We start from the raw sequence: 24,758 nt of genomic DNA on the forward strand, positions 1-24,758 counted from the left end.
TATTTAAGATCCTTCATTATTTCTGTGTCACTATTAAAATATTGATATTTGTTAAATGGTATTGATAATGCGAACACTTTTGTTACATGATCATCAGGTTATGCAATTTATTATACAATTTCTACATTTTAAATTTTTATATATTTTAGATTATATTTTATATGTAAATTTGTGTGTGTGTTTGTGTGTGTTATAAGCTGTAGTGTATAGTGTAATCTGACCTTTTAACCCCAGTTTATAGTATGTTTATATCATATTCATTCGTTATTTATTACATAGATTCTATGTAAAAATAAATCATTAAAGGGATTTCCTGAGTTTCCACTAGAATAGCTGTTGTTGATGTTGATATGAATAGACACTGGGAGATGAGTTGTTGAGGTTTAAGAGGCCACAGTGTATTGGCCACAACTGTTAGCATAATTATTTCTCTATGGAGAGAGATAGAGAGAGAGAGTGAGAGAGATGTGCTGGAATACAATGACAGGCTTGCCTTTTTTCTCAGCTTGCTTTTTGCTCCCTACTGTTGAACATCTGCTGTGCACTGATCATGACAAACACACACACACTACTTTCCCAGCACACCTTGGCATCTGAAGTTTCATCCGCACATATGCACATCTGCACCAGTTCCAATTGCCCTATCCCTTTCTCTTTTCTCATTCATTTCTCTTCTCTCTAAATTAGTCTAAAACGCAGGCCTTCTCATCAAGGCCAGTTGTGCCGTGTTATCCATCCGGTTTGTTGGCCAACACGGGGATAGACAATGTATCTACACAAAAGATAGGGCACAACTAATGGGTTTCCTAGTGCAGGTGTGTATAATATGGAATGGTAAATCATGTGGGAAGTCACTGTTCTGAGTGTATGCAGAAAGCCCCCTGAGCAGATGCAATCTGTGGTGTACAGCTGGAGATGAGGTAAGGGTTCAAGAAAAGACACTCAGACAAGCTAGATGTCCCCTCCTCATATCCAATCTGCCTCTTTCTCTCTCGTTCTTTTGCTCTGCTCAGAGAGATAGGGTCAGTAGCTGTGATGGAGGTCACCTGTGATCCGTCTCTGTCTGTAGATTTCAGAGAGAGACTGGGACTCTAACAGATGTGCTATCATAACTACACTCAATGAGGAAATAGCATACTTCTCTTGTCTTGGCCATCAGTCGACTGAAACTTATTATCTATTTTGTTACAATAATTATGATTAATTTATTAATCAATATATTATGAATCACATATACAATTGTCTGCTGATATAAGCCCCCAATTAGGGGGTTTTAGAAGTCATTATATTGTTTGTTTAATATAAATTATAACAATACAAAAATAATAATAAGTTAAATGCACTCCAAAAATGTACATACCTATACAATTCACTGCAGTTTACAGGTGTAATGAACACTGATTACAGTAAAACACCAACAAATTGTATTCTTTTTCACATAAATTACTGTTACAGTATTATTAGATTATTGATATATATATATACAGTATTGTTCAAAATAATAGCAGTACAATGTGACTAACCAGAATAATCAAGGTTTTTAGTATATTTTTTATTGCTACGTGGCAAACAAGTTACCAGTAGGTTCAGTAGATTGTCAGAAAACAAACAAGACCCAGCATTCATGATATGCACGCTCTTAAGGCTGTGCAATTGGGCAATTAGTTGAAAGGGGTGTGTTCAAAAAAATAGCAGTGTCTACCTTTGACTGTACAAACTCAAAACTATTTTGTACAAACATTTTTTTTTTTCTGGGATTTAGCAATCCTGTGAATCACTAAACTAATATTTAGTTGTAAGACCACAGTTTTTTAAAACTGCTTGACATCTGTGTGGCATGGAGTCAACCAACTTGTGGCACCTCTCAGCTGTTATTCCACTCCATGATTCTTTAACAACATTCCACAATTCATTCACATTTCTTGGTTTTGCTTCAGAAACAGCATTTTTGATATCACCCCACAAGTTCTCAATTGGATTAAGGTCTGGAGATTGGGCTGGCCACTCCATAACATTAATTTTGTTGGTTTGGAACCAAGACTTTGCCCGTTTACTAGTGTGTTTTGGGTCATTGTCTTGTCGAAACAACCATTTCAAGGGCATGTCCTCTTCAGCATAGGGCAACATGACCTCTTCAAGTATTTTAACATATGCAAACTGATCCATGATCCCTGGTATGCGATAAATAGGCCCAACACCATAGTAGGAGAAACATGCCCATATCATGATGCTTGCACCTCCATGCTTCACTGTCTTCACTGTGTGCTGTGGCTTGAATTCAGAGTTTGGGGGTCGTTTCACAAACTGCCTGTGGCCCTTGGACCCAAAAAGAACAATTTTACTCTCATCAGTCCACAAAAATGTTCCTCCGTTTCTCTTTAGGCCAGTTGATGTGTTCTTTGGCAAATTGTAACCTCTTCTGCACATGCCTTTTTTTTAACAGAGGGACTTTGCGGGAGATTCTTGAAAATAGATTAGCTTCACACAGACGTCTTCTAACTGTCACAGTACTTACAGGTAACTCCAGACTGTCTTTGATCATCCTGGAGGTGATCATTGGCTGAGCCTTTGCCATTCTGGTTATTCTTCTATCCATTTTGATGGTTGTCTTCCGTTTTCTTCCACGTCTCTCTGGTTTTGCTCTCCATTTTAAGGCATTGGAGATCATTTTAGCTGAACAGCCTATCATTTTTTGCACCTCTTTATAGGTTTTCCCCTCTCTAATCAACTTTTTAATCAAAGTACGCTGTTCTTCTGAACAATGTCTTGAACGACCCATTTTCCTCAGCTTTCAAATGCATGTTCAACAAGTGTTGGCTTCATCCTTAAATAGGGGCCACCTGATTCACACCTGTTTCTTCACAAAATTGATGACCTCAGTGATTGAATGCCACACTGCTATTTTTTTGAACACACCCCTTTCAACTAATTCAACTAATTGCCCAATTGCACAGCCTTAAGAGCGTGCATATCATGAATGCTGGGTCTCATTTGTTTTCTGAGAATCTACTGAACCTACTGGTAACTTGTTTGCCACGTAGCAATAAAAAAATATACGAAAAACCTTGATTATTCTGGTTAGTCACATTGTACTGCTATTATTTTGAACAATACTGTATATATATAGGGCTGTCAAATGATTAAAATTTTTAATCAAATTAATCAGAATTTTCAGTGGATTAATCATGATTAATCACTATTTGCTATTACACCTGAATCCTAACCATTTTTTTTCTGAAATGCATACCAAAAGATAAATAACAGGACACAGATAGCCTACATTATATTCATGTATTGATTCATCAATATGTGGTTCTTTTTTTCTGAATTTCAAAAGTTTAACATTTAGGCTACTTAGATCAAATTTACCTGAGCACTATATCAAACCATGCCAATTAACTACAGAAAGTGTAAGAGTTTTAGGTGAACCAGTGGTTAAATATAGCCACATATCTATGAAATTATGCATAGAGAAACTCGAAAGAATGAACTCAGAAACACAAACATGCGCCACCATCACATAAGCAGCACTCTGTCTGGGCACTCTTGTTTTTGGGAGGTGTTCATTTGCTCTGCCACAATACTTTAGGATCGATATTTTCACATTCTGAAGGCTTCAAGTGAGAGTAAAACCAAGTAAAATGCATATGCTTTCCCAAACAGCTGTAATTTTCGCTGCATTGCATGTAGGCGTTCTGCGCATGCACAGTGTGAAACACAGGACGCTATAACAGGGAGAAGCTCCAGTGTATCAACTACCAAAGTCTTCTCTGTTTATCGAGCTTGGCATGAATGTATTTGAGAGTAACTGAGGTAAAACCTTAAGCTTCTTCGGTGTTTTCGTTGCGGCACTCGCCGCTGTTTTTTATTATCTTGAGAATTCAGAGATCGACGAGACTTTCCTAACCTGAATAATTTGTCACACTGCGCATGCGTGAAATGCGTTAAAAAATTTGACGTAATTAACAACAAACAACTAATTAACGTCGTTAACGCGCTATTTTTGACAGCCCTAATATATATATATATATATATATATATATATATATATATATATATATATATATATATATATATTTAATTTATATAATTTTTTATATATATAATGGTTCCTTGCACAATGCTATGTTATGACCTCAACATACTTTTACAATATTGCTTGTTTTGTTAACTAATACTGTATATTTCCACATTTGCATCACATAATAAGCTCCATATATATATATATATATATATATATATATATATATATATATATATATATATATATATATATATATATATATATATATATGGCTTTTTTGATGAAGTAAGCTTGCTTGGAAACTCAACTGGTATTGTATTGTATTTTCAATGTGGAATGCTCAGGTGTGAGTCCGGTGAAATACGAGTTATGATAAATATGCAACTACGTTTTTTCCCACGTTTGCCTTTGTTAACACTATTTGTTAGGTTTAGGGTAGGGTTTAATAGCTTGTATGTTATTTTCATTAACCTTTTAGCATCACTCTCCAGAACTAGCATAATATGTACATTGCTAGATACACAGTCATCAGTTTTGGGTAAAACTGAAAACACTTTTACTTTAAAAGTGTTGTGAAACAACCAAAAACCAACATCATTTCACTTTTCAAAAATGTTGCCATGTTTTCCATGTTTTTAGAGATGTTTTTTTTTCAATGTGCCTGGGTTGCAACATCCATTGTTACCTAAGTTGTTACTCCAGTGTAGGTGATGTGTGCTTTTTGAGGAGCGCTGTTACTCAAGAGTTTGATTTGCAACAGACATATCCTGTCAGTCATGTCAAATTTAATTCATTTATAACAGCAGTAGTGTTTAAAGTGATCTGTTGAGAATTACACTTCTGTCCGATATTTTCAATGCTCAACCTCTTACTAAGCTGTATCCCTTTGGTCTCTTTTCCCTGATGGTGCCTTTTGAAGTTTGAAGGTTTCTTGTTCTTGGAAAAATTATGTTCATTCTCTTGTTATTGAGAGCATGACATATGTCCACTCGTCTGATATTATTTCTGAACAGTAAAGATTAGTCTCTGAGTCTTTAATGTTGATTTAAACTAATTGATGTTTATTTATTTATTTTTTTTATGGTAAAGACCACACTGGTGCTTTGCTGAGTATATAATCGGACAAAAAAAAGAAGAATTATTAATGCTACAAACGGATGAAACAGCTTTGGAAGCACATGAGGAAAGGATCTATTGTTGATCAACCACAAAGCCACAACTTTTTCAAACAGCAGGTTTTGTATAGAAAAAAAAAAAAAAAAAAAAAAAAAACAATGAAAAGGGAAGAATTAAATCAAAGTTAATGCCCCCTCAGTCAGCTCTTTTTTTCTTCTTCCTTGAGTAAAGTGAGAGATTTGAAACCACACATGAAATGCCCCTCAGTTTTCAAGGTTGCCTTTGTGCATTTTATTTCCATTTCCATTAGAAAAAAGCCCTTCGTCTTTCAATCTGTTGAATTGTGTGACATGTAGATTGGGTACAATATGTTCCGCATTAGATTTGGTCATTGCATAGCCGATCACCCATGGGGATAGGCAGAAGAAGCAGATGAGTTAAGTGTCCCTTTGGTCACGTGCAGACTCACACACATACTCATTTCTTCTCACTTTCCAATCTTTCAGTTACATGTCCACTCTTTTAAAATTACATATCCTGATTATCTCTGTATTTCATGTGCAGTGTGAAGCTGCAGGGATTGGATGTGTAATATGTGTTTAATTTTTAGTGGCCAGCAGCCTATATTTGCTTTCTATTTGTCCTGTCTTTCTTTAGAATGCAATATCTGCGAGGAATGCTACTGGCTTATCTCCCATACTCACATGAACACACATGCACAGATACACACTGGCTCAGGCCGCACACACGTAACGTGCTGATGGGCAACACACACATTTACATCAAGAAGAAAAAAAATAACTTCAGTCTGCTTTCATCTCTCTTTTCTTATTAATTATGCATGCCTCAGTAGGCCGCGGTCAGATGCTCATGAATGAATAAATTTGCGGTGCGCACACTTTAGTTTCTCTCATGGTATTGAAGAGGTCTTTAATAGCTCATTAAGGGGCCCGCAAGTGAACATTAGCAAAGGATGGACGACCACCCCATTGTGGGCACTGATTTAGACACCCCCATTCAAATACTAGATCTAGTTACCCTACACAAAAGATATTTAGAAAAATTAATTGAAAAGAATGTAATGTTGTACCATATTGAATTGTATTGTATGGACAAAAAACAACAACAAAAGCATTAATGTCATATAGATTTGGAATGAAGTAAGGGTGAGTAAATGATGAATGATGGGTCAGTCAGATTTTTAATGTCTGTGATTTCTTCTTCTTCTTAAAAAAAATACAATAAAATAATAATAATAATAAAATAAACTTTTGAAAAAAAAATCTTAAAAATACTTTTGTTTAATGACATGTTAACCTCAAGCAGCTTTTTCATTTCTGGTTTCTCCGTTCAATAGCTCTTTTCTTACAACACTCATCTGACAACACACAAATCTTTAGCTACTACGATCCCTATCCCTCTCCTTCTCCTTCGCCTTCTCCTCTCTCGTGGAGTGCTCTAATTGAAGAGGCATGTGCTCTACGCCCCTTTAATGGGACTCCGTCATTGGCTGCAGGCAAAACATCCAAGGCCAGGCCCCTGTCAGGTGACATCTTTTTGGGAAAGCCACACTGCAACTTTCCTCTCTCTTTTGACTGCATCCATCACTTGCTTTACTCCTTGGCTGTTTACATTTTTTGTATTCCCTCCTGCACGCTCTTCATTCTTTTTTTACTAACTGTGACATGATAATCTTTTTTCTGCTTTTCTCTTGGAAGAAACTGCATATGTGAAAAACATGCTTGTGGTAATATTTCTGAAATATGACATTACAAAGCTTCTTTTTGTTTTTGTTTTTTTTACATTGATAGATACAAAAGTTTTATTACATTGGTTATTGTACAAATCACGCCACTTTGGAAATTAAATGTCTGGTGAGTGGCACTGAAAGGATAATGTTATATCTCACATTTGAAACGAACTAAATCTACCCTAAACCTAACTAATAGTGCTAAGAAAAGCAAATGTGATATATAAACACATCTGCTAAATGAGCCATTTCATTTTAGCTTGCTTCTACAAATCTTTGAGCTTTTTTATCATAAGTCATGGGTGTAGTGTGCTACCAGGTGAGCTACCCAGCAAGTGTACTATCTCAGAATGCCTAAATGTATTTGTTTACACATCATACACTATGGCAAAAATCATTTGAGGTCATAACACACTTTTGTGGAAGGAAACATATGAAAATAATTATTTAATAATCAATAATTTGCCCCATAGTCATAATTTGTATGAAAATAAAATAAAATGTGTTAGTGTTTTACTGCCTCTAGTGTTCATTTCAGCTGTAAACTGTATTGATGTGCATGATTAGGAAAGTGTTTGAAGTGGAGTCAAAATCTTCTGTAGGTAGAGGCATGGTTTTTCATTGAGGATAAGTTGGATGATAAAAAACAGACGTCAGTCAAGATAAGCGATATCACGCATTCAGTATGATAATCTAACCCTTTTATCCCAGAGGGCTCTTCATGCTGTTGAAATTTACTGAAATGATTCAAAATTTGATAGATTGACAGTCTCCCTCTTGGCATCACTTTCCCGCACTTCATAATAATTTTAATCTCGGCCTGTGTGAACCTGATAAAATTTGGGCGAACTATTGATTCGTGTAATGTATTTTCTCATCCCTTCAGGAATAGACAATGAGCACATAATCAATATGAAGGGAAGAGCTGGGCGGTTCTATTTGTCTGGACAACTGGTTTGGATAGTGCATCTAAATTCAATTATTTCCTCTGACATATTTTGACCATTATCTTAAAAAATTATTCCCAACGCATTGTGGCCGGTGTGTGAGTAAGATGCTGTTTTGCAAGGCAATTGGTAATCATTCCCGTGTTGAAGGGGGTGACACCCGCTATCACATGTGATTGATAAGGATGTGGATTGCAGGAATTAAAAGGCTGTGCAGTGTGTGTGTGTGTGTGTGTGTGTGTGTGTGTGTCAGAAAGCCGCATACTACTGCATTTGAATCAGTTCATACTTGTTCATGGGGTTGAGCTGGTCGGTCCACATCTTTCATCACTCTAGCCTGTGGCAAGGGTCAAAGGCTAAACAGCCCTTATTGACACAGTTGAGCAGAGCAGGTAAAGAAACGGGAGAATTTCAGTTTCACTCTGTAATGAAGGAAATAGCTATAGCTGTGTGTGTATGTGTGAGAGAGGGAGAAGAGAAAGGGAAAAGAGAAATGAGGAAAAATCGTTCAAAAACATTGTAAAGATTTACAGGAAGAGCCTCATCCCTCATCACTTTGGCAGGACTGTTGTAGCTGCAAGCCTTCATCTGTTTGACCGCTGCTCCTCCTTCACATACTCCACATACATTTCCATTGGAGAGAGCCATCAGTTCTCTTTGTCTGAATCGTAGGTATTATGCACCGGGTTTTATGTACAAAGCTTGATTTACTATGTGTATCACTTTAAAGGAGATGAAGGGAGTGTTATGTAGAGGCACTAAGCGGGAGCTTTATTTTCATGTTGTGTTATGGATTGGATTGCGCGCACAAATCCCATTTGATTTCGAAATTCAGTCAGGCTGTCTGCTGTCATCCTGCAAGTGATGTAATCTCATCCCTTCGTTCAGACAGTGTAGTCAATATCCATTGCAACTACATTGGTTGCTAGAGTAATGAATTTAGCATAGTGTGTCACACAGTTTGATATATATATAAAGAGACACATCGAAAATGAGTATATTCACACATAGATCTTGACCAGGTGTCTACACACTACGACACCCAGGGGGCCGCAGGAAAGTTCAAAGAATTTGAGATATTTTTTTCTGTATTTTTAAGGGCGTTTAAATTTTATTGTAAAATTAGTCTTGAACAATATTAATTGTGAAAAGCTCTATACAAATAAATCTGAATTGCAAATGTTTATTAATCTAACTGTATTCTTATCGTGAGTGGGAAACACAAATCTTATACAAAGTCACTTTTTTTTTTTTTAGCAAACAATATGTTGCCTTTCTCAGTAATGTTGTATTTTTCTTACAGTAGAAATGGGTCTTTATGCATTAAAATACAATATTTTTATAGATCTTGATATTTTTTATAGTTTAGAAAGGGGGCAGTGTCATTTTAGTATTGTTTATATGCCATTATCGCATTATAGCAAGAAGATTTCAGGTAGCTTCTGAATATAATTTTTAATAATTTGAAATTCATAAATTTAGAAATATTCAATTTATTAATATTTGGAAGATTTTCAGTTTTCCTTTAAATTTTCTTATGGACTTTTGTCTTTTTTTGTTTCAGTAATTTTACTTTAACTTAAGTTCATTATAGTTAGTTCATTTTATATAGTTATATTTATTATATTTTATTATAGTTATATAGTTAATTTTTTTTAGCTTTTTTTTTTTTTTAATCGTTTTAGATTTAGTTACAATAACAACACTAAAAGGGGGTTCCTCACAAGGAACCAATCATACTTTTGGGGGGTTATTGGCATGACATACATCTAAAGTTCAGATTGAGCACCTGTCCTATTTGTGTATGTATTTCACATTTTATATATTTCCACCAGAGGCTCTCACCATTCTTTTGTCCTTTTAAAGCATTCGGTTCTGTACCACACACTGTAGTCCCTTCTGCAGCACACAAAGGCTCATATATCTGTGTCACTGAGACACTGTGACTTATGTGGCACCCCCTAGTGGTCACTTACCTGGTGAAGTGGACACTAGATAATGAAAGAGCAGATCACTGTATCACCTCCTCAAAGGGAATGAGCCAATAAAAGACAATTATTGTAATAGTTAATGTGAGCAGAAAATAAGTAAACAGTGCTGACAATATTGTCGATATGCATAAAATTAAGTCAGAAAATTAAGAGGAAAAATTATTTTAATTGATGGGAAATTGGGGGTAAGAGAATTTGTTTGTTTTCGTGTTTGTATCAGGACTTGCGTGTTGTGTTTCCCACATTTTCAGCTCTTTGACCCCCGACTTTGGACACTTAATGGCTTTGTGCAGAAGGGCTGATCCATTCAGTAATTCCCTGTCATCATGACCAGAGCTTGTTAAAAACACACGCGCACACACACACACACAGGGCAATGAAAACCCTAGAAATTGCTTTCTGTCCTCGAAATAGAAAACGGATAAGATCTGGTAGGCTCGTGTGTTCTCACAGAGCAGCTGGGATGGGCATACACAAGCTTTGTTGTTTAGCATAGTCTCCAGCTTTACACTCATGAATGCCATTAATGGTATCAACAATAGATATTAAGTGGAGTTATATTTCCCCTAGAGGATCTTTACCAACACTGCCATGTTTTGTTTACATTGTCCTTCCTTTTGGCAAATCTTTTGCTTGTCTTAAGTGTCCTGCAAGCTAATTAGCATGAGTTTGAACTGTAAATCACCTGGAAAAAGGCTTGGAAACATGTAACAGCGGGCGTTATGTGAAAAGCCTCCTGTGACAAGCAGTTTGTTTGTTTGTTTGTTCTGAATGAGAATCTGCTGCGTGACATGACACAAACACCGCCAATCAGAAGGTGGTTGATGTTTAATTACACTGTGTGTGTGTGTGTGTGTGTGTGTGTGTGTGTGTGTGTATCGGTGCATCAATGTATAGGAATTCCATCCAATACAATAAGCTGATAATCATTATTAATTACAATAAATATGATAATTATTTCCACATAATGGCCAATAACTGATAAATGAAAATTATTGTGAATAAAGGATTTATTTTTTTACTTTTATAAACATTAGTCCCCTTATGCTCACTAAGGCTGCATTTATTTTTCTTTAAATACACTAAATATTCTTTAAAATAACTAATTTTTTGAAATTATTAAATATGTTCCTTCAATGTCACATGATCCTTCATAAATCATTCTAATATGCTGCTCAAGAAAAAAAATATTATTATTATCAATGTCTTTACTCTTTCTTTTGATCAAAATTATGTGTCTTTGGTAAATAAAGTTATTAATTTATTGAAAAAAAAATGTTAAATATTTTTTTTTTTAACAATTTACTATAGAATACATTTAACATATTTGAGTGAAATATTATTAGTTGTCAGTATATCATATAATATAATATCAATGATAACGATGAATTTAAAAATCTCCGATGATGGCCAGAAAACAACATGATGTATAGGCTATACTGTGCATCCTAGCTGTGTGAGCCAATAAGTTTTCACAGTAGGAGGGGCTACTGAACATTACTTTGAAAAGATGTAGCACTACTTAGATTGTACAGTACATACAGAATAGCAATTTATCAAAAGTAGCATATGTATTGAAACAACAGCATCATTGTATTAGTTTCTGTGACGTTGTTCTCAGTATTGCTTTTGCCATGTTCTGTCCTTCCCCTCTTGTTCCTCTGTTCTTTGCTGTCCCTCACCCATCAGGTGATCCATCTTGTGCCTCATGTTTTGAGAAATTGCTTCAGTGATGTTTTCTGACAGTGACGTTAATCGAACCACCAAACGTATAGGCTTAAAGTTCTCCAGCACCGTGCCGGGTGTGCCCAATTTCGACCCCCTGCCGAATTATTACCCCCCCTTGTTCAAATCGCTACCTGATTGCCTAATCCTAACCCCACCCCTAATCCTAACCCTTCCCCACACTTATTCCTAAACCTACTAATACTAGTGGGGTAATAATTTGGCAGGGGGTCGAAATTGGGCACAACACCGGATTTCCGGCGTGCAGCGTTTGGCTGTGGAAAAAAATAATCCTACATCCTGCAAAAAGCAGACACATAATAATCTATTAATTTCCCGTTAATTTACCAAAGACTGTATGTATGAAAGGGGTTAAACTCTTCTTTTGTATACGCTGTGAATTTGAATTGCTTAATGTCATCTGGAAAAAACAGTGTGCATTATCTCACTAGATTTGTAATGTAAATCATTTATAAATCTTTGCCAACACAGGAGGACATCAACCTATGTGTAAATATGCCATGTATTGTACATTGCGATTTCAAAATAAACATTTCTGCACATGGCCAAATATTAAAATGTAATGGATTTAAACCGTTTAATCATGCTGTAAAGTGAAACGTCACCACGCCGTTGGCCCCCCTCTGAAGGTATTTGTTTTAAAACATCATGTATTTAAGTTGGTTATGTTCATATTATGTATAGGCATATTATGTATTTTAATGGTGTTGTTAAATACAATCAAGTAATGTCTTGGTTTTGATATTTTTTGAGTCAATTATTATTGGCTCATCGTTATTTTATATATAAATAGTCGTACTAAAGCCTGGTTTTCACTTAGGTCTGTTTGTGTTACAAAAAAATATCAGATTACTCATTTGTCAATAAAATAAGTAGATTATTTGTAGATTATTTGATTTACCTAAATAATCATTAGTTACAGCCCTAGATTAGTTTAAATATTTCTAAATACATCTGCATTGTTTTACTTTCTGTAATTAAAAGACAAATATTTTGCCATTGAAAATTTCGTAAAAATATTGTCACGTTCTAGTGAACCAAGTATCTGTATTTTGTCTCATCTCGTGAACTAAGGCTACGTTCACACTGCAGGGCTTAATGCTCAATTCCGATTTTTTTTTTTTTAATTGCAAGGCCGTTCACATTTCCAATTAAATGCGACCTTTTGTGTTCTCCTGTGTGAATGTGAAATGACCCAGAAGTGACCCGCATATGCTCAGAAGAATACTCAACGGTGAACGACTTTAAAAATGGATTCTTGTATTTAGCTCGGAGTTTTTTTATTTTTCGATGGCATTGGAGCCAGGATCGTCTGTAACCACGCTCGGCCATTTCGCTGGAAATGTTTTCGTAAACCGCCTGGTTCCGATAAGAGCCCTCGAGTTTGGCCTGAATAGAGCGGTCACCCCAGATATTAATTAAATCTGTGACCTCGCTTCCCTTCCATTGACTGGTCTCAGCAGCATCGTCCGCCATGGTTGTTGTTTATCTTCTCGTTCCCGCCTACTTCAATTATGAAGTTTGTAGCGTATCAATGACGTACGGGTCGGGTACATGTGGCCTGGCCATTCAGACGGAGGTCGCATTTCAAAAGATCGGATACGTATCGGATTCAGGACCACATACCCAAGTGGCCTGGGTCACATTTGAAAAGATCGGATCTGTGTAGTCCAGACTGTCATGAAAAGATCAGATACAGGTCGCATAGGGGCGAGAAAAAAAAATCGGAATTGGGTCGTTTCAGCCTGCAGTGTGAACATAGCCTAAGTGTATTGTCACTCCCCCAGTGTCAATAAGCAATGATATAGCTCATAATTTTCCAAGTGTATGATACAGCTTTCATTCTTCAGGTCAATCATATATTCATGAAAAAAATCAGTTTGAATAAAGAAAACAATATCTTTGCCATAGTATCCTTTCAAATGTTTCGTATGCCACAGTCACTGCATGCTTTGTTTTTGATGTGCTGCCACGCACCGGTCCCTGAAAAAAATTTCAAGCTCAGGATTTTATTTTTTTATTTTTTTTGCTTTAACCCCTGATAGTAGCACTCCAATTGAAAGGAAATTTGCGCACTGAAACTTTATCTTGGTTACATCAAAATAAGCAAACATAATTTGCCTAAACAAATAAAAAAAAATGTATATGCTTTTTCCACTCTACTGTGAATTTTTGAACATTGTTGTTTGTTTGATTCATTAAAGCAGTCTGTTGAAGATCAGATCAAATTTAATGGCTAATTTCCACAGAAATTCATGATAAAGTGTTTACATTCTTTTTCTTTCAACTATAATTCATCAACTAACCATCTAACTTAAAATCTATTTTCGCTATAATGCAAGAAATATTTTGTAGAAAGTTCCATATTAATTTTGTGTCTTATGAATCTTGGCTGGCCAATAATTAATGAATTTGAGGCTTTTAAAAACAAAAGGAAGAAGGGAGCGAAAGGGAAACAGTGTGTTTGTGGGGCGGTGGGTGAGAGAGAGAAAGAGAGAGAGAGAGAATTATGATTCCCCCTGTTGTGCTCTGACCTGTTTGCTCATTCATAAGGCATCACTTGTCGAGGTCCATAGAGAGACCAGCAGGATGTGGAGCAATTAAATGTGCCACATGTTGTTGGAATACCAATGCTGTCTACCGTTGACGTGTGTAATCTCAAACCTCCACCGTCTTTGTGCCACCTGCATCAAAGCCTCAGAGGAACTTTTCATTAATCTTGTTTTTTTTTTTAATCACTGTCATCTCCCCCTTTCCTGCTGCTTTAGCTTCATTTATATTATTACTAAAGGATCACAGCAACTTATACATTTGCATACATTAAGTCAAGAGTAATGATAGGCCTAATCAGTTCCTGCACTGCACATGCTGATACTTCTGGTTAGATTTAAACCGTTGGATCTAATTGACACTGCAACTAAACCTGTATCATGGTGCTTTTACAAAATAAATAAATAAATAAATCAGTACAGTCCATAAAAGTATTACCAACTTGTAGCATGATTGTCATTGTGCGGATATTGCAGCGGGGTGCAACAAGAGCTACTGCTGTGCATATTAGCGCAGCAATTACACCCGTGCAAGGGAATGCAAACTTTTCCTGCTGTCAACAGATGCTTGTGTGGGAGATTCTGTTAAATAAACAGCCGTTTCCTAATTACAGAAGAAAGAAAAAAACGAGAGATAGCACTGGTATCTGTGTAGACATTAGCGAGTGGTGCACATCAGTGCTAATTAGTGTTGTCACTGAACATAATTCACAAGAGCCCACAAATGCCACTTACAAGAGCACTACGATTTCATGGACCTCATACTTCACATAATGGTGACGAAAATTGGAATTTCTTGCTATCACGCAAATTTGATGTACAGTAAATGGATGGAATTGTCACTCTGTGGCTTTATAAAAGGCATACCGATAAAAATGAGTTTAATAAGGTTTGTAAATGTCAGTTTTATTTCCTTCTAACAAATGCAGCTCTAAGTTTGCTATATAGTAACTTAACCAAAAAGTTATGTTAATGTTTTTAAATAATAATAATATCTGGGTACAAGATTAAATCTTGTTTATGTAATTTCCAGTTACGAGGGTGATTCATTACTGTGATAAGACCTTTAGACTTTGTTTGCGTGTGTGAAAGGAACGCTTCATCATGATTTTTTTGTAGTTAGCAAATTTTCAAATCTCCACCTTAAACGTTTTCATATGGCTAGACTTTACAGTAAGGTTCAGTTACAGCATTTATTAATCTTGGTTAATTCTACATGTCCTAACACATTTATAACATTTTAAATTAATTGAATTTAATTAATATTAATATTAATGTATTATGAACAAACATTAGTAACCATGAACATTATATAGAAATTAAGTTTAACCTAGATTAATAAATGTTTTCATTCTGGTTTATGATTCCTAACGCATTTACAGTTGAAGCTTATTGTAAAGTGTTAGCTTTGATTATCAATTTTCCAGTTTTACAAATTCTGTATTTCTTTAATTCTAATGTTTATTAATAGTCTTTTAAGGCACAGTCTAAAAAATAAAAACCATGCTCTCCCGGGTCTATTTCCACTCCACACCGTGTCTCAGGACATCATAGACAGGGTGGCATGTGAAGGATTGTGAGTGAGTACTAAATTTCAAAACTAGAACTCAGACCTCCTCAAGGAGATACACACATAGAGATAGATTGGCACACTTCCAAACTGTAACCTCAGCAGAAAGTCAGTGCTCAGAAGAAGGAACCGTGGAGATGGGCAGAGACGATAATGCTTATGAAACATTATGCATTGTATTTCATTTTGCTCGAGGACATATCATATACTGCATTTTAAAAAGCCATTTGGACGAAATGTTTATATGTTGCAGTATTTTAAGGGATAGTCCACCAAAGAAAGAAAAAAAAAAAGAAAAGTGGACTGTCCCTTTAATTTTAAGTTGTAATAATAGCACTTGTAATTTTTAGTTTACATTAGCTCAAAAACTAGATTAATTCTGGCTTTTAGAGTTCAAGTGAACTATATTACATTAATGTAAACGTGTGTGAAGTTAAGGCTTGAATATTAAGTTGCATATCTACCATGCTTGTATGAATATGACAACCTGACTGTTCCCTAAGGAGAGATGAGATGTGGGTTTACAGGCAGCCACCTAATCAGGAAATTAGTCTCACCAGTGGGATTTCTCATCATCATCATCATCTCTCTCCCTCCTTCTCTGACAGGCCCCTGTGGAAAGGGAGATATGGAGCAGTGTGCTCTGCCTGACCAGTTCCCAGCTGTGGTGCTCAGGCTGACAGAGGCTCTTGAGAGACTGGGTGAGTTTGCTCCTCTGCCTCCCCTACAGTGTCTAATTTAACTATTCAGAGAGTCAGACACCAATCAATCTACCAATCAATCAACCTCTAAAATCAGTTAATTGCATATGAAATATTCTGTTGTAGCACGGTAATGATGATAATAACAATGTCATTCAGTTTGGGTTTGGAAAGATTTGTAAAAGTTTTTGTGAGACTTGATAAAGTTTAAGTAAAAAAATACATTATTACAATTTAAAATAATTATTTTCAGTTTTCAGTGTCACACGATTTATCAAAAATCATTCATCATGCAGATTTGGTGCTCACGAAACATTTCTTATTACTATCAATGTTGAAAACAGTTGTGCTGCTTAAAAGTTTTGTGGAAAACATTGCACATTTTTTCAGGACTTTTTGATGAATCCAAAGCATATTACTGTATATTTGTAATATACATTTTTTGTCACTTCTGATCAATTTAATGCATCATTGCTTTATAAAAGTTTTATTAAATGGGATATGATGACTTTAAGGAATCATACCAACTTGTAGAAAATGGGCATCTGATGTCCCCTTAAAAATCTTATTGTCCTCCACAGTATGTTTTGTAAGAGGTTTAAATGTACCTTATTTTTCCAACAGTTCAATTTACTAAACAGTTTTGGTTAGCATGAAAACACATCAGATTATAAACCTGACCTCTGTCCTGTGCTCAAGACTGGGAGAAAGAATCATTGTACCGGTCCGGCCAGACCTCGACTGCATCCCCAGGATTATTGCAGGCTTTGGAAACAGGCAAGTCATAACTTGTTTTTTTTTTTCATAAGTGGCTTATTTTGTGCATTCTAATTCCACAATATGTATATATGAGCCCCATGTCCCTTAATAGGCAATTAGTTATTCAACAACCATTACATTTCAGGTTTACTAAATTGATTGTATGGAAGTCTTGAGAGTTTTAATTAAACTTAAATGATTAAGTAATCTTGAATGGGATATAATTTATTCAGACAAATCTAAGATCAAAATGTTGCTGTTGCATGTATGTGGTTCAAAAGAAAAACACTGTATGACAGTCCTAATTGTGAAATATGTAAAAACATGAAAAGATAAAAAAAAAAAAACCTTTCTGAGCAGTGGAGTAACTTATTGTGTTGATCCAGGCCACTTTTGTTGAAGAAGTTTGTAAAGTTTAGATGAAGTTCTTATTTAGCACCACAAGGGAGTGCTCTGGCTCCGTACTTTTTTGGGAGATGCTGGTAAAAAAAAAAAAAAAAAAACTACTATTGGATTAGATGAAGAAAATAGATATTCACACACACACACACACCTCATCCTTTTCCTCTCTACTAAAAGGATTAGGTACAACATGAATTTTCCATCTGAGAAAACTGTACAGTTTATCACTGTAATTCACATGTTGTTTTGAACTGAGACTTTTAGAAAGTTAAAAAATAAGTTTCAAATGCAGATATACGTAGTCCAGCAAAACCCTTTACATCTTGACACTGAGTATAGCACACATGTGCACAGGTAAAGTCTTAGTTGTCGCAACTTAAGTATCAGAACCATATGGACAATTTTGCAGGTAGACAATGTCACATGTGCACTATCACGACCTGGGCATGTTCATGTCACTTTCGTTAGAGTTCATATTGAGTGCATGTGCACACTTCTGCTGACATGTACAAAATCCATAAAAGTGTCTTTCACAAATTTCTGAAATATGTCTTCTGGCACATAAGCACTCTTATGATATGTATAGGGTAGATGTTGTCAGGTTGTAATTGGTTGACATAAATGTACTATGACAGTGTGGAAAGGCCAGTTTACAGTGGTGCAGGAAAGGTTAGCTTTTTTCATATTGACCTCCAGCATTGATTTGAGTTTGATTGCATTGTTTGACTTCTTCATATAAAAATTATTGAATAATGTTTTTGTTTATACAATTAACCATACATTTAAAAAAAAGCTATTTCCTTACAGTGACCTTTTGAACTTCGTACAAAAGTCAGATATTCATTAAAGCTCAAGATGATCATCAGGCATGGTGGAGATAAATCATATTTAACAATGGATGAATTAATTAGGGAGAACATCGTTAATGCTTAGAAAACTCATATTTTTTTACTTATAAATTGGAATGACAATTAATTTATTTGTTTTTTAAATATGTATTTCACAAGTTTATGACATCTTTTTATTCTATGCATGTTTTTTTCCATAACCTTTTGATTTTTAAATCGTTCCATTCACATGTAACCATTTGAGTGTCTAACCTTTGAGTGGTATGAATGCCATTAAGCCAACCGTGAAATGCTACAAAGTGTATCCAGCACCCATTTCCTGTTGTTATATAACAGTTTAGTTACTCAGTGTGGAAATACACCATTCCATACACTCTCATAAGTGTTTTGGCAGACACGCACCATGGTTGCCATTTAAAAGCCCAGCCAAGAAGTGGTGAAGTCCAGTGGCCACAGAAGACCAGAGACAATATTACGTCACCCAGCTAGAGCTTGTGCTAACCAACCAGTGATTTGTGGATTAACGGCGTGTTGTCATAGAGATAGCAAGCGGTTTTAGCCAAGGGGTTACATATTTTAGAGAAGCGAAGAAGGAAAGGTTTCATGTAGGAGGTAGAGAGGAGCAGAGAGAGGAATGACTCACGATCAGGTGAATCGAAGTTCAACAAGTGCAAACGCAGTAAATTCAAACTAATGGTCAAGGAGGACTGACAAACATTTGCATGTGTGCATGAATATGCATTCAGTGTACAGCAAAAGCACACAAGCATGAACACAAACATACACAGTCGACAAGAAAAAAAAAGCTTCTGCAAAATATATTGCAGAAACTTAATTTTCTGTTAAGCTGCTTTGCAACAGTTTGCATCGTGAAAAGAGCTATACAAAAAAAACTTGAATTGATTTGAAAACTGATTCCAGCTACGGTCTCCCTGGATACAGTGACAGGCGCACAGAGAGCGTGGCTGACCCGTACCCACTCGACAATAAGGCAACAGCCCCTCTTTCCTTCCGTTTATTAATTCCAACATTTATCATTGATGCATTTCTTGTCTTTTTCTTGCGTGAGAGAAGCTGAGCTCAGCAAAACAGAAATTAAAAACACTCTTCTCATCTTCCGCACTTCCTGCTCTCCCATTGGCTGACAGTGATGTCATCCTGTCTCGTATGCAATAGTCAATAACCTATTAGAGCCCAGCTTTTTACAGTCAGCTTGGGCAGAAGGGGCTTCTGCTGCTTGAGCTCTTTTTTCTCACCCTTTGTTTTATTGGAGTCTTTTAGCGATTGTCTTTTTTTAACACGCCCTAAAGTCCTGAAGAGTTCTGAGTGGAGATGGTACTGTGCCCCCCGGGAACACTTTGTTCTGTAGGTGGTGTTATAATTTTTTTTGTATTATTATTTCTGTTTCAAATGATGCTGTTTTTTTTTCTTCCTGTCTGTTAATCCAGGCCATTTAAAGACTACAGAAATGCAATCATTTGTGCATATTATTTTTTATGGTATGTTTGTGGTATATAATGCATCACATGCACATTAAGCCATATCAGCCATTCGTTTCAATCATTTCAGCAGTCTCATTGGAAATGTCCTCACCTTTTTGCAAGATGATGTCTCTAGTTTTGTTTACGCTCACTCTAACTGCACAATCCATCCACGTTATCTGTTCTGTCCAGCACTTTCTCCTATTTTCTGCAGACACAGCCTTGGAAGTGATCACTAACAATGATGTCATCCCTCGACTGCTTACTCTTCCTCACACACACTTACTTGTGGCCAGACTCCTCCCTTGTTCAGCCTTTTTGGCTGTAAAGTTTCCTGACAGAGATGTTCTGATTGATTTCTCCACTGAGTTAGGGGACGTTTACACAGGATGCGTTTTTGCATACACCTGCAATGTTTTGAAATATATATATATATATATATATATATATATATATATATATTTAAAGCTATCTACAGGCATAGTTCATTGTTAGTTAATTATTTCATCATTAGTATATGAATAAGTAAACATGAGCAAAGATTCATGCTGAACAAATGTTTTGTTAATTTTTTGTTAATTTTAACTAATGCTTTAACCTCAATATTAACTAATTAATCTGTTAAAGTGAAGAGATGCATTAATACATTTATAAGTTAACATTAACAAAACATTAAGGAATCCTGAACTGTGTTGTTCATTGTTAGTTCATGTTAACTAATGCATTAACTAACATTAACTATAAAGTATTACCATTAGGACTTAGAAAGCACATATGCATGCCTTATTCTGCATGACCGTGTTTTAGATCCCTTAATCCACACCATACCTAAACTTAACAACTACCTACTAACTATTAATAAGAAGAAAATTAGGAGTTTGTTCAGGGAAAACTTAGGTAAGTGTTACCGTGTTTTCATTGAAGAATGTGCAAATTACACTTTTCCATATAATGTAAATGTGCTGGAAGTGGATGTAAAGCAACATTTTGAACACTATATTTAAGTCTGTTCTTAAAAAATAAAAAATTTAAGTTATCATCAGGCTTCAGAATATGAAGCATTTATCACTTTTTACAAATATTTATTTATTTATTTTTTAACCATGAAAGCCCAGTTTTCCTTGTATTGTAAAGAGCAGTTTGGGCATCGCACTAAAGTTCTCCTTTTGTGTTCTACGGAAGAACATTGTCTTCATGAAACACATGTACAAATTATCCTTCATACTAACTGAAGCTGCAACTCTCTGTTGATAGAATCACAATGCCAGATGTTAACATTTATGGGCAACATTCCACATTTCATAGCATTTTTACACCCATGACATCCAGATATTATGGTGTCTGTGAGTCAGGTCACAGAACAATGAAGGAGGTGACTGAGTTCAGTTTTAGGAGGAACATGGCCCCGCAGGCCGGGTCCACAATGGGTCTTGCGGCCACACAGGAATGAGGGTTGTCATCTTTGAAGCTATTTTCCCCTTCCTGTTCCTAAAGGTTGTGCCTTACTGGTACAGCCCTCTTCATCACTCCAACATAACGACGAACACACAGCATAAAAGCTTACGATAACATAGCACGCTATTGCCATAGCATGAAAACAGCCAGCACACATCTCCCAGAGGCACACAAAAGCACATATAGCCATTCACAAAACACTGGAAGGAAAGAGTGTCAAAAGAGAGCAACAGAGGAGGTACAAAGACCAAGTTTTAAATGCATCTAAGGTTCTCAAAATGTAGTCTGTGAAGGATTCCAATTCAATACGAGAGAGAGAGAGAGAGAGAGAGAGAGAGATAATTAAATAAATACATACAATTTTATAAAGTTAAAAAAAAATCATAACTGACCAAAATCAGCAACATTTAACATTTATTTAAAGGGGGGGTGAAATGCTCGTTTTCACTCAATATCCTGTTAATCTTGAGTACCTATAGAGTAGTACTGCATCCTTCATAACTCCAAAAAGTCTTTATTTTTATTATATTTACAAGAGAAAGATAGTCTGTACCGATTTTTCCCGGAAAAACACGAGTGCCTAGAGGCGTGACGTGTGGGCGGAGCTAAAGAATCACGAGCGCCAGTAGGCTTTTGAGTTGAGAGCATGTGGAAGCTGTGACACAGATCCAGAGGCTGAAATTTAACAAGAGCAGCACCAGCAAAGGCGGTATGCTATGTGGTATGTACTGAAACTGTATATATTTGCTTAGCGGTTTTGGAAAATGACTAAGTTCCACTTTATGTCGTCTTTTTTTTTTTTTTTTAAGCTGTACATGTGGAAAGTGCAGTTTGATGACAACATCGCATGTTGTTTACTTGATGTGCTTACGCGCTGATAGCTTAGTTAACAACACAGAGATATTTGAAGCAGTTTTACTCACCGCCTGTGGTTCCAACACACAATCGTGACCCTTTTCCATTGGGACTGCATTATCCTTAAGAAATAAACGATACGCAAATCCGAAATGCAGGGAACAAACAAAAACACTTGCACAACTACGTTGATGCTCTGTAAAAATAAACTCCATCCACTGGTCCCTTAATGCTGTTTCTCTTTTGGTAATCTGTGCAGGGTTGTCTTGCCCTGGCAACCAAAAACACACTTCTTTTGTGACTTTTCGCGACGCTCTCGCTCTGATCAGGCTGTGCTCAGCCTCTCTCATTGCTCTGCTATACTGGAGCGCGCGCTCTTCCGGCAGAAGAGCACGCACTTAGGACCCATATAAGGAAATTCCACTCCATCTAACGTCACACAGAGCCATACTCGAAAAAAAACTTTCCGAAACTTGTGACAAACCGGAAGAGGTTTTTTTGGAACAAAAATACTCCTTCAAACATACAACTTAATTTTTGAAACTTTGTCCATGTTTAGCATGGGAACCCAACTCTTTAACAGTGTAAAAAACTCAGTATGCATGAAATAGCATTTCACCCCCCCTTTAAGTTAACTGATTGATCATGTTCTGTAAAGTATTTTTGAAACAATAAGTATTTTAAAAGGTGTTATAGAAATGAACTTAAATTAAATTGAATTGATTTATAAACTTAATATATAAACTGATTAAGTAAACATTTATGAAACATTTGTCTGCCATAAAATAGTAGCAGTCTAGGTAATTTATGAAAATATCAGTCTAGATAATTTCAATAAAATAAGCATGAAACGGCAATCTGTAAAATGAAGAAAAAAGGTAAACGTGATATAGTATAGGCTTAAAATGTAAGGGTAATTTACGTGCTTTGTTTTTAAGTGTTTATTTATTTATTTACCATTTTCGAAGTGAAGTGAAGTGAAAGTGACATTCAGCCAAGTATGGTGACCCATACTCAGAATTTGTGCTCTGCATTTAACCCATCCGAAATGCACACACACAGAGCAGTGAACACACACACACACACACACACACACACTGTGAGCACACACCCGGAGCAGTGGGCAGCCATTTATGCTGCGGCGCCCGGGGAGCAGTTGGGGGTTCGATGCCTTGCTCAAGGGCACCTAAGTCATGGTATTGAAGGTGGAGACAGAACTGTACATGCACTCCCCCCACCCACAATTCCGTCCGGCCCGAGACTAGAACCCACAACCCTTCAATTGGGAGTGTGGGTTCTAGTCTCGGGCCGGACGGAATTGTGGGTGGGGGGAGTGCATGTACAGTTCTGTCTCCACCTTCAATACCATTACTTAGGTGCCCTTGAGCAAGGCATTTGGCATTTTGTAGCCAAAACAGTAGATCATGGTACTCACTATTACACCAAGGTCATGAGTTCTTTTGCCAGATGCATGCACTGATGAAATTTATTCTTTTTTTATGTAACATAAGAGACTTTGGTTACAAATGTCTGAAAAGTTTATTATATATAATATAAAATGGTCCACCACCTGAAATAAATTGTGAAATAACCCCATTCAAATGGGCCTTAAATGCCCTTATGCATGTCATCTGTGAGCCCAATGTCTGAATGCCTTTCTCTGTTTGCACCTGTAAATATCATAAACAAAAGCCTTTGGGACTCTGGTGTTGTTTCAGAGTGGCTGATGACAGGAAGATAGAGGAGGCAACAGATCATTTAAAGCGAGGGTTCAAGGGTAGTGTCGGGTAAACACAGAACATGGGCAAAAGAGAAACACTAAGGGTTAAGGTAGGCTTAGTAGAGCATGAATTTGTGGATTGACTCACAGAATGCTGTAATGGGGTGTGAGAGTGTTTGCGTGGCTTTGTGTGCACTTGTGAAGCCAAAAAGTGTCCTGGACAGGGTCAGGCATTCTGTTCCATACTTTTCCAGTCCAGATTGGCACCAAGTGTGTGTAATTCTGGAAAAGTGTCATGAATATAAAGGAGTGGGAGATATCACTTCTGAGAGTGTTTTATTAGTAGCCCTAGGCAAAAACGATGGACTATTTTGTGTTTTGTGCATTGATTTTTGGGTGGGAAATTGAATTGAATGGAATTTAAATTGTAAAAAGTTTTGAAGGGAACTCCTAGAAATCTGTTGAAGTTGTTTTGTTGTATGTTGGGGTACAAACAACATTGAACCCTATTGGCTTTCAGTATGAAAAAAAAAAAAAAACATCTCAACTTTTTAGAATATATTATGTTGTGTTGCACAGAATGCATTTATGTTGGAAGGAAAGGGGAAAAAAAAGAATTGTTGGGCAAACTAAACCTTTAAGTTCTCCAGTCTCATTGGTGGCAGAAAATGTAATCAATGTATGTAATAACATGCAAAGGGATGGGGAAGGTGTTTATAATTTTGTGCATGACAGTTGTGGGCCTAATTATTACTATGTTTTTTAGAACTAGATCTTATCTGGATCACTAAAATAGACATATATAATGCAGATATCACACTAACCCATACAAACATGATGATGA

General features: G+C 36.2%; 1 protein-coding gene across 1 annotated transcript in view; it reads left to right on the forward strand.

Annotated features, from left to right (window-relative positions):
* Positions 1-24,758, forward strand: part of LOC128015645 (phosphatidylinositol 3-kinase regulatory subunit gamma) — a 158,700-nt gene that overhangs the window by 43,844 nt on the left and 90,098 nt on the right. Inside the window, exons 3-4 of the mRNA XM_052599675.1 lie at positions 16,302-16,394; positions 17,094-17,171. Coding sequence (XP_052455635.1) covers positions 16,302-16,394; positions 17,094-17,171 — 171 coding nt within the window. The remainder of the gene's footprint in view (positions 1-16,301; positions 16,395-17,093; positions 17,172-24,758) is intronic.

Source organism: Carassius gibelio, chromosome A6 (genome assembly GCF_023724105.1).
Source record: "Carassius gibelio isolate Cgi1373 ecotype wild population from Czech Republic chromosome A6, carGib1.2-hapl.c, whole genome shotgun sequence".
Taxonomy (NCBI): domain Eukaryota; kingdom Metazoa; phylum Chordata; class Actinopteri; order Cypriniformes; family Cyprinidae; genus Carassius; species Carassius gibelio.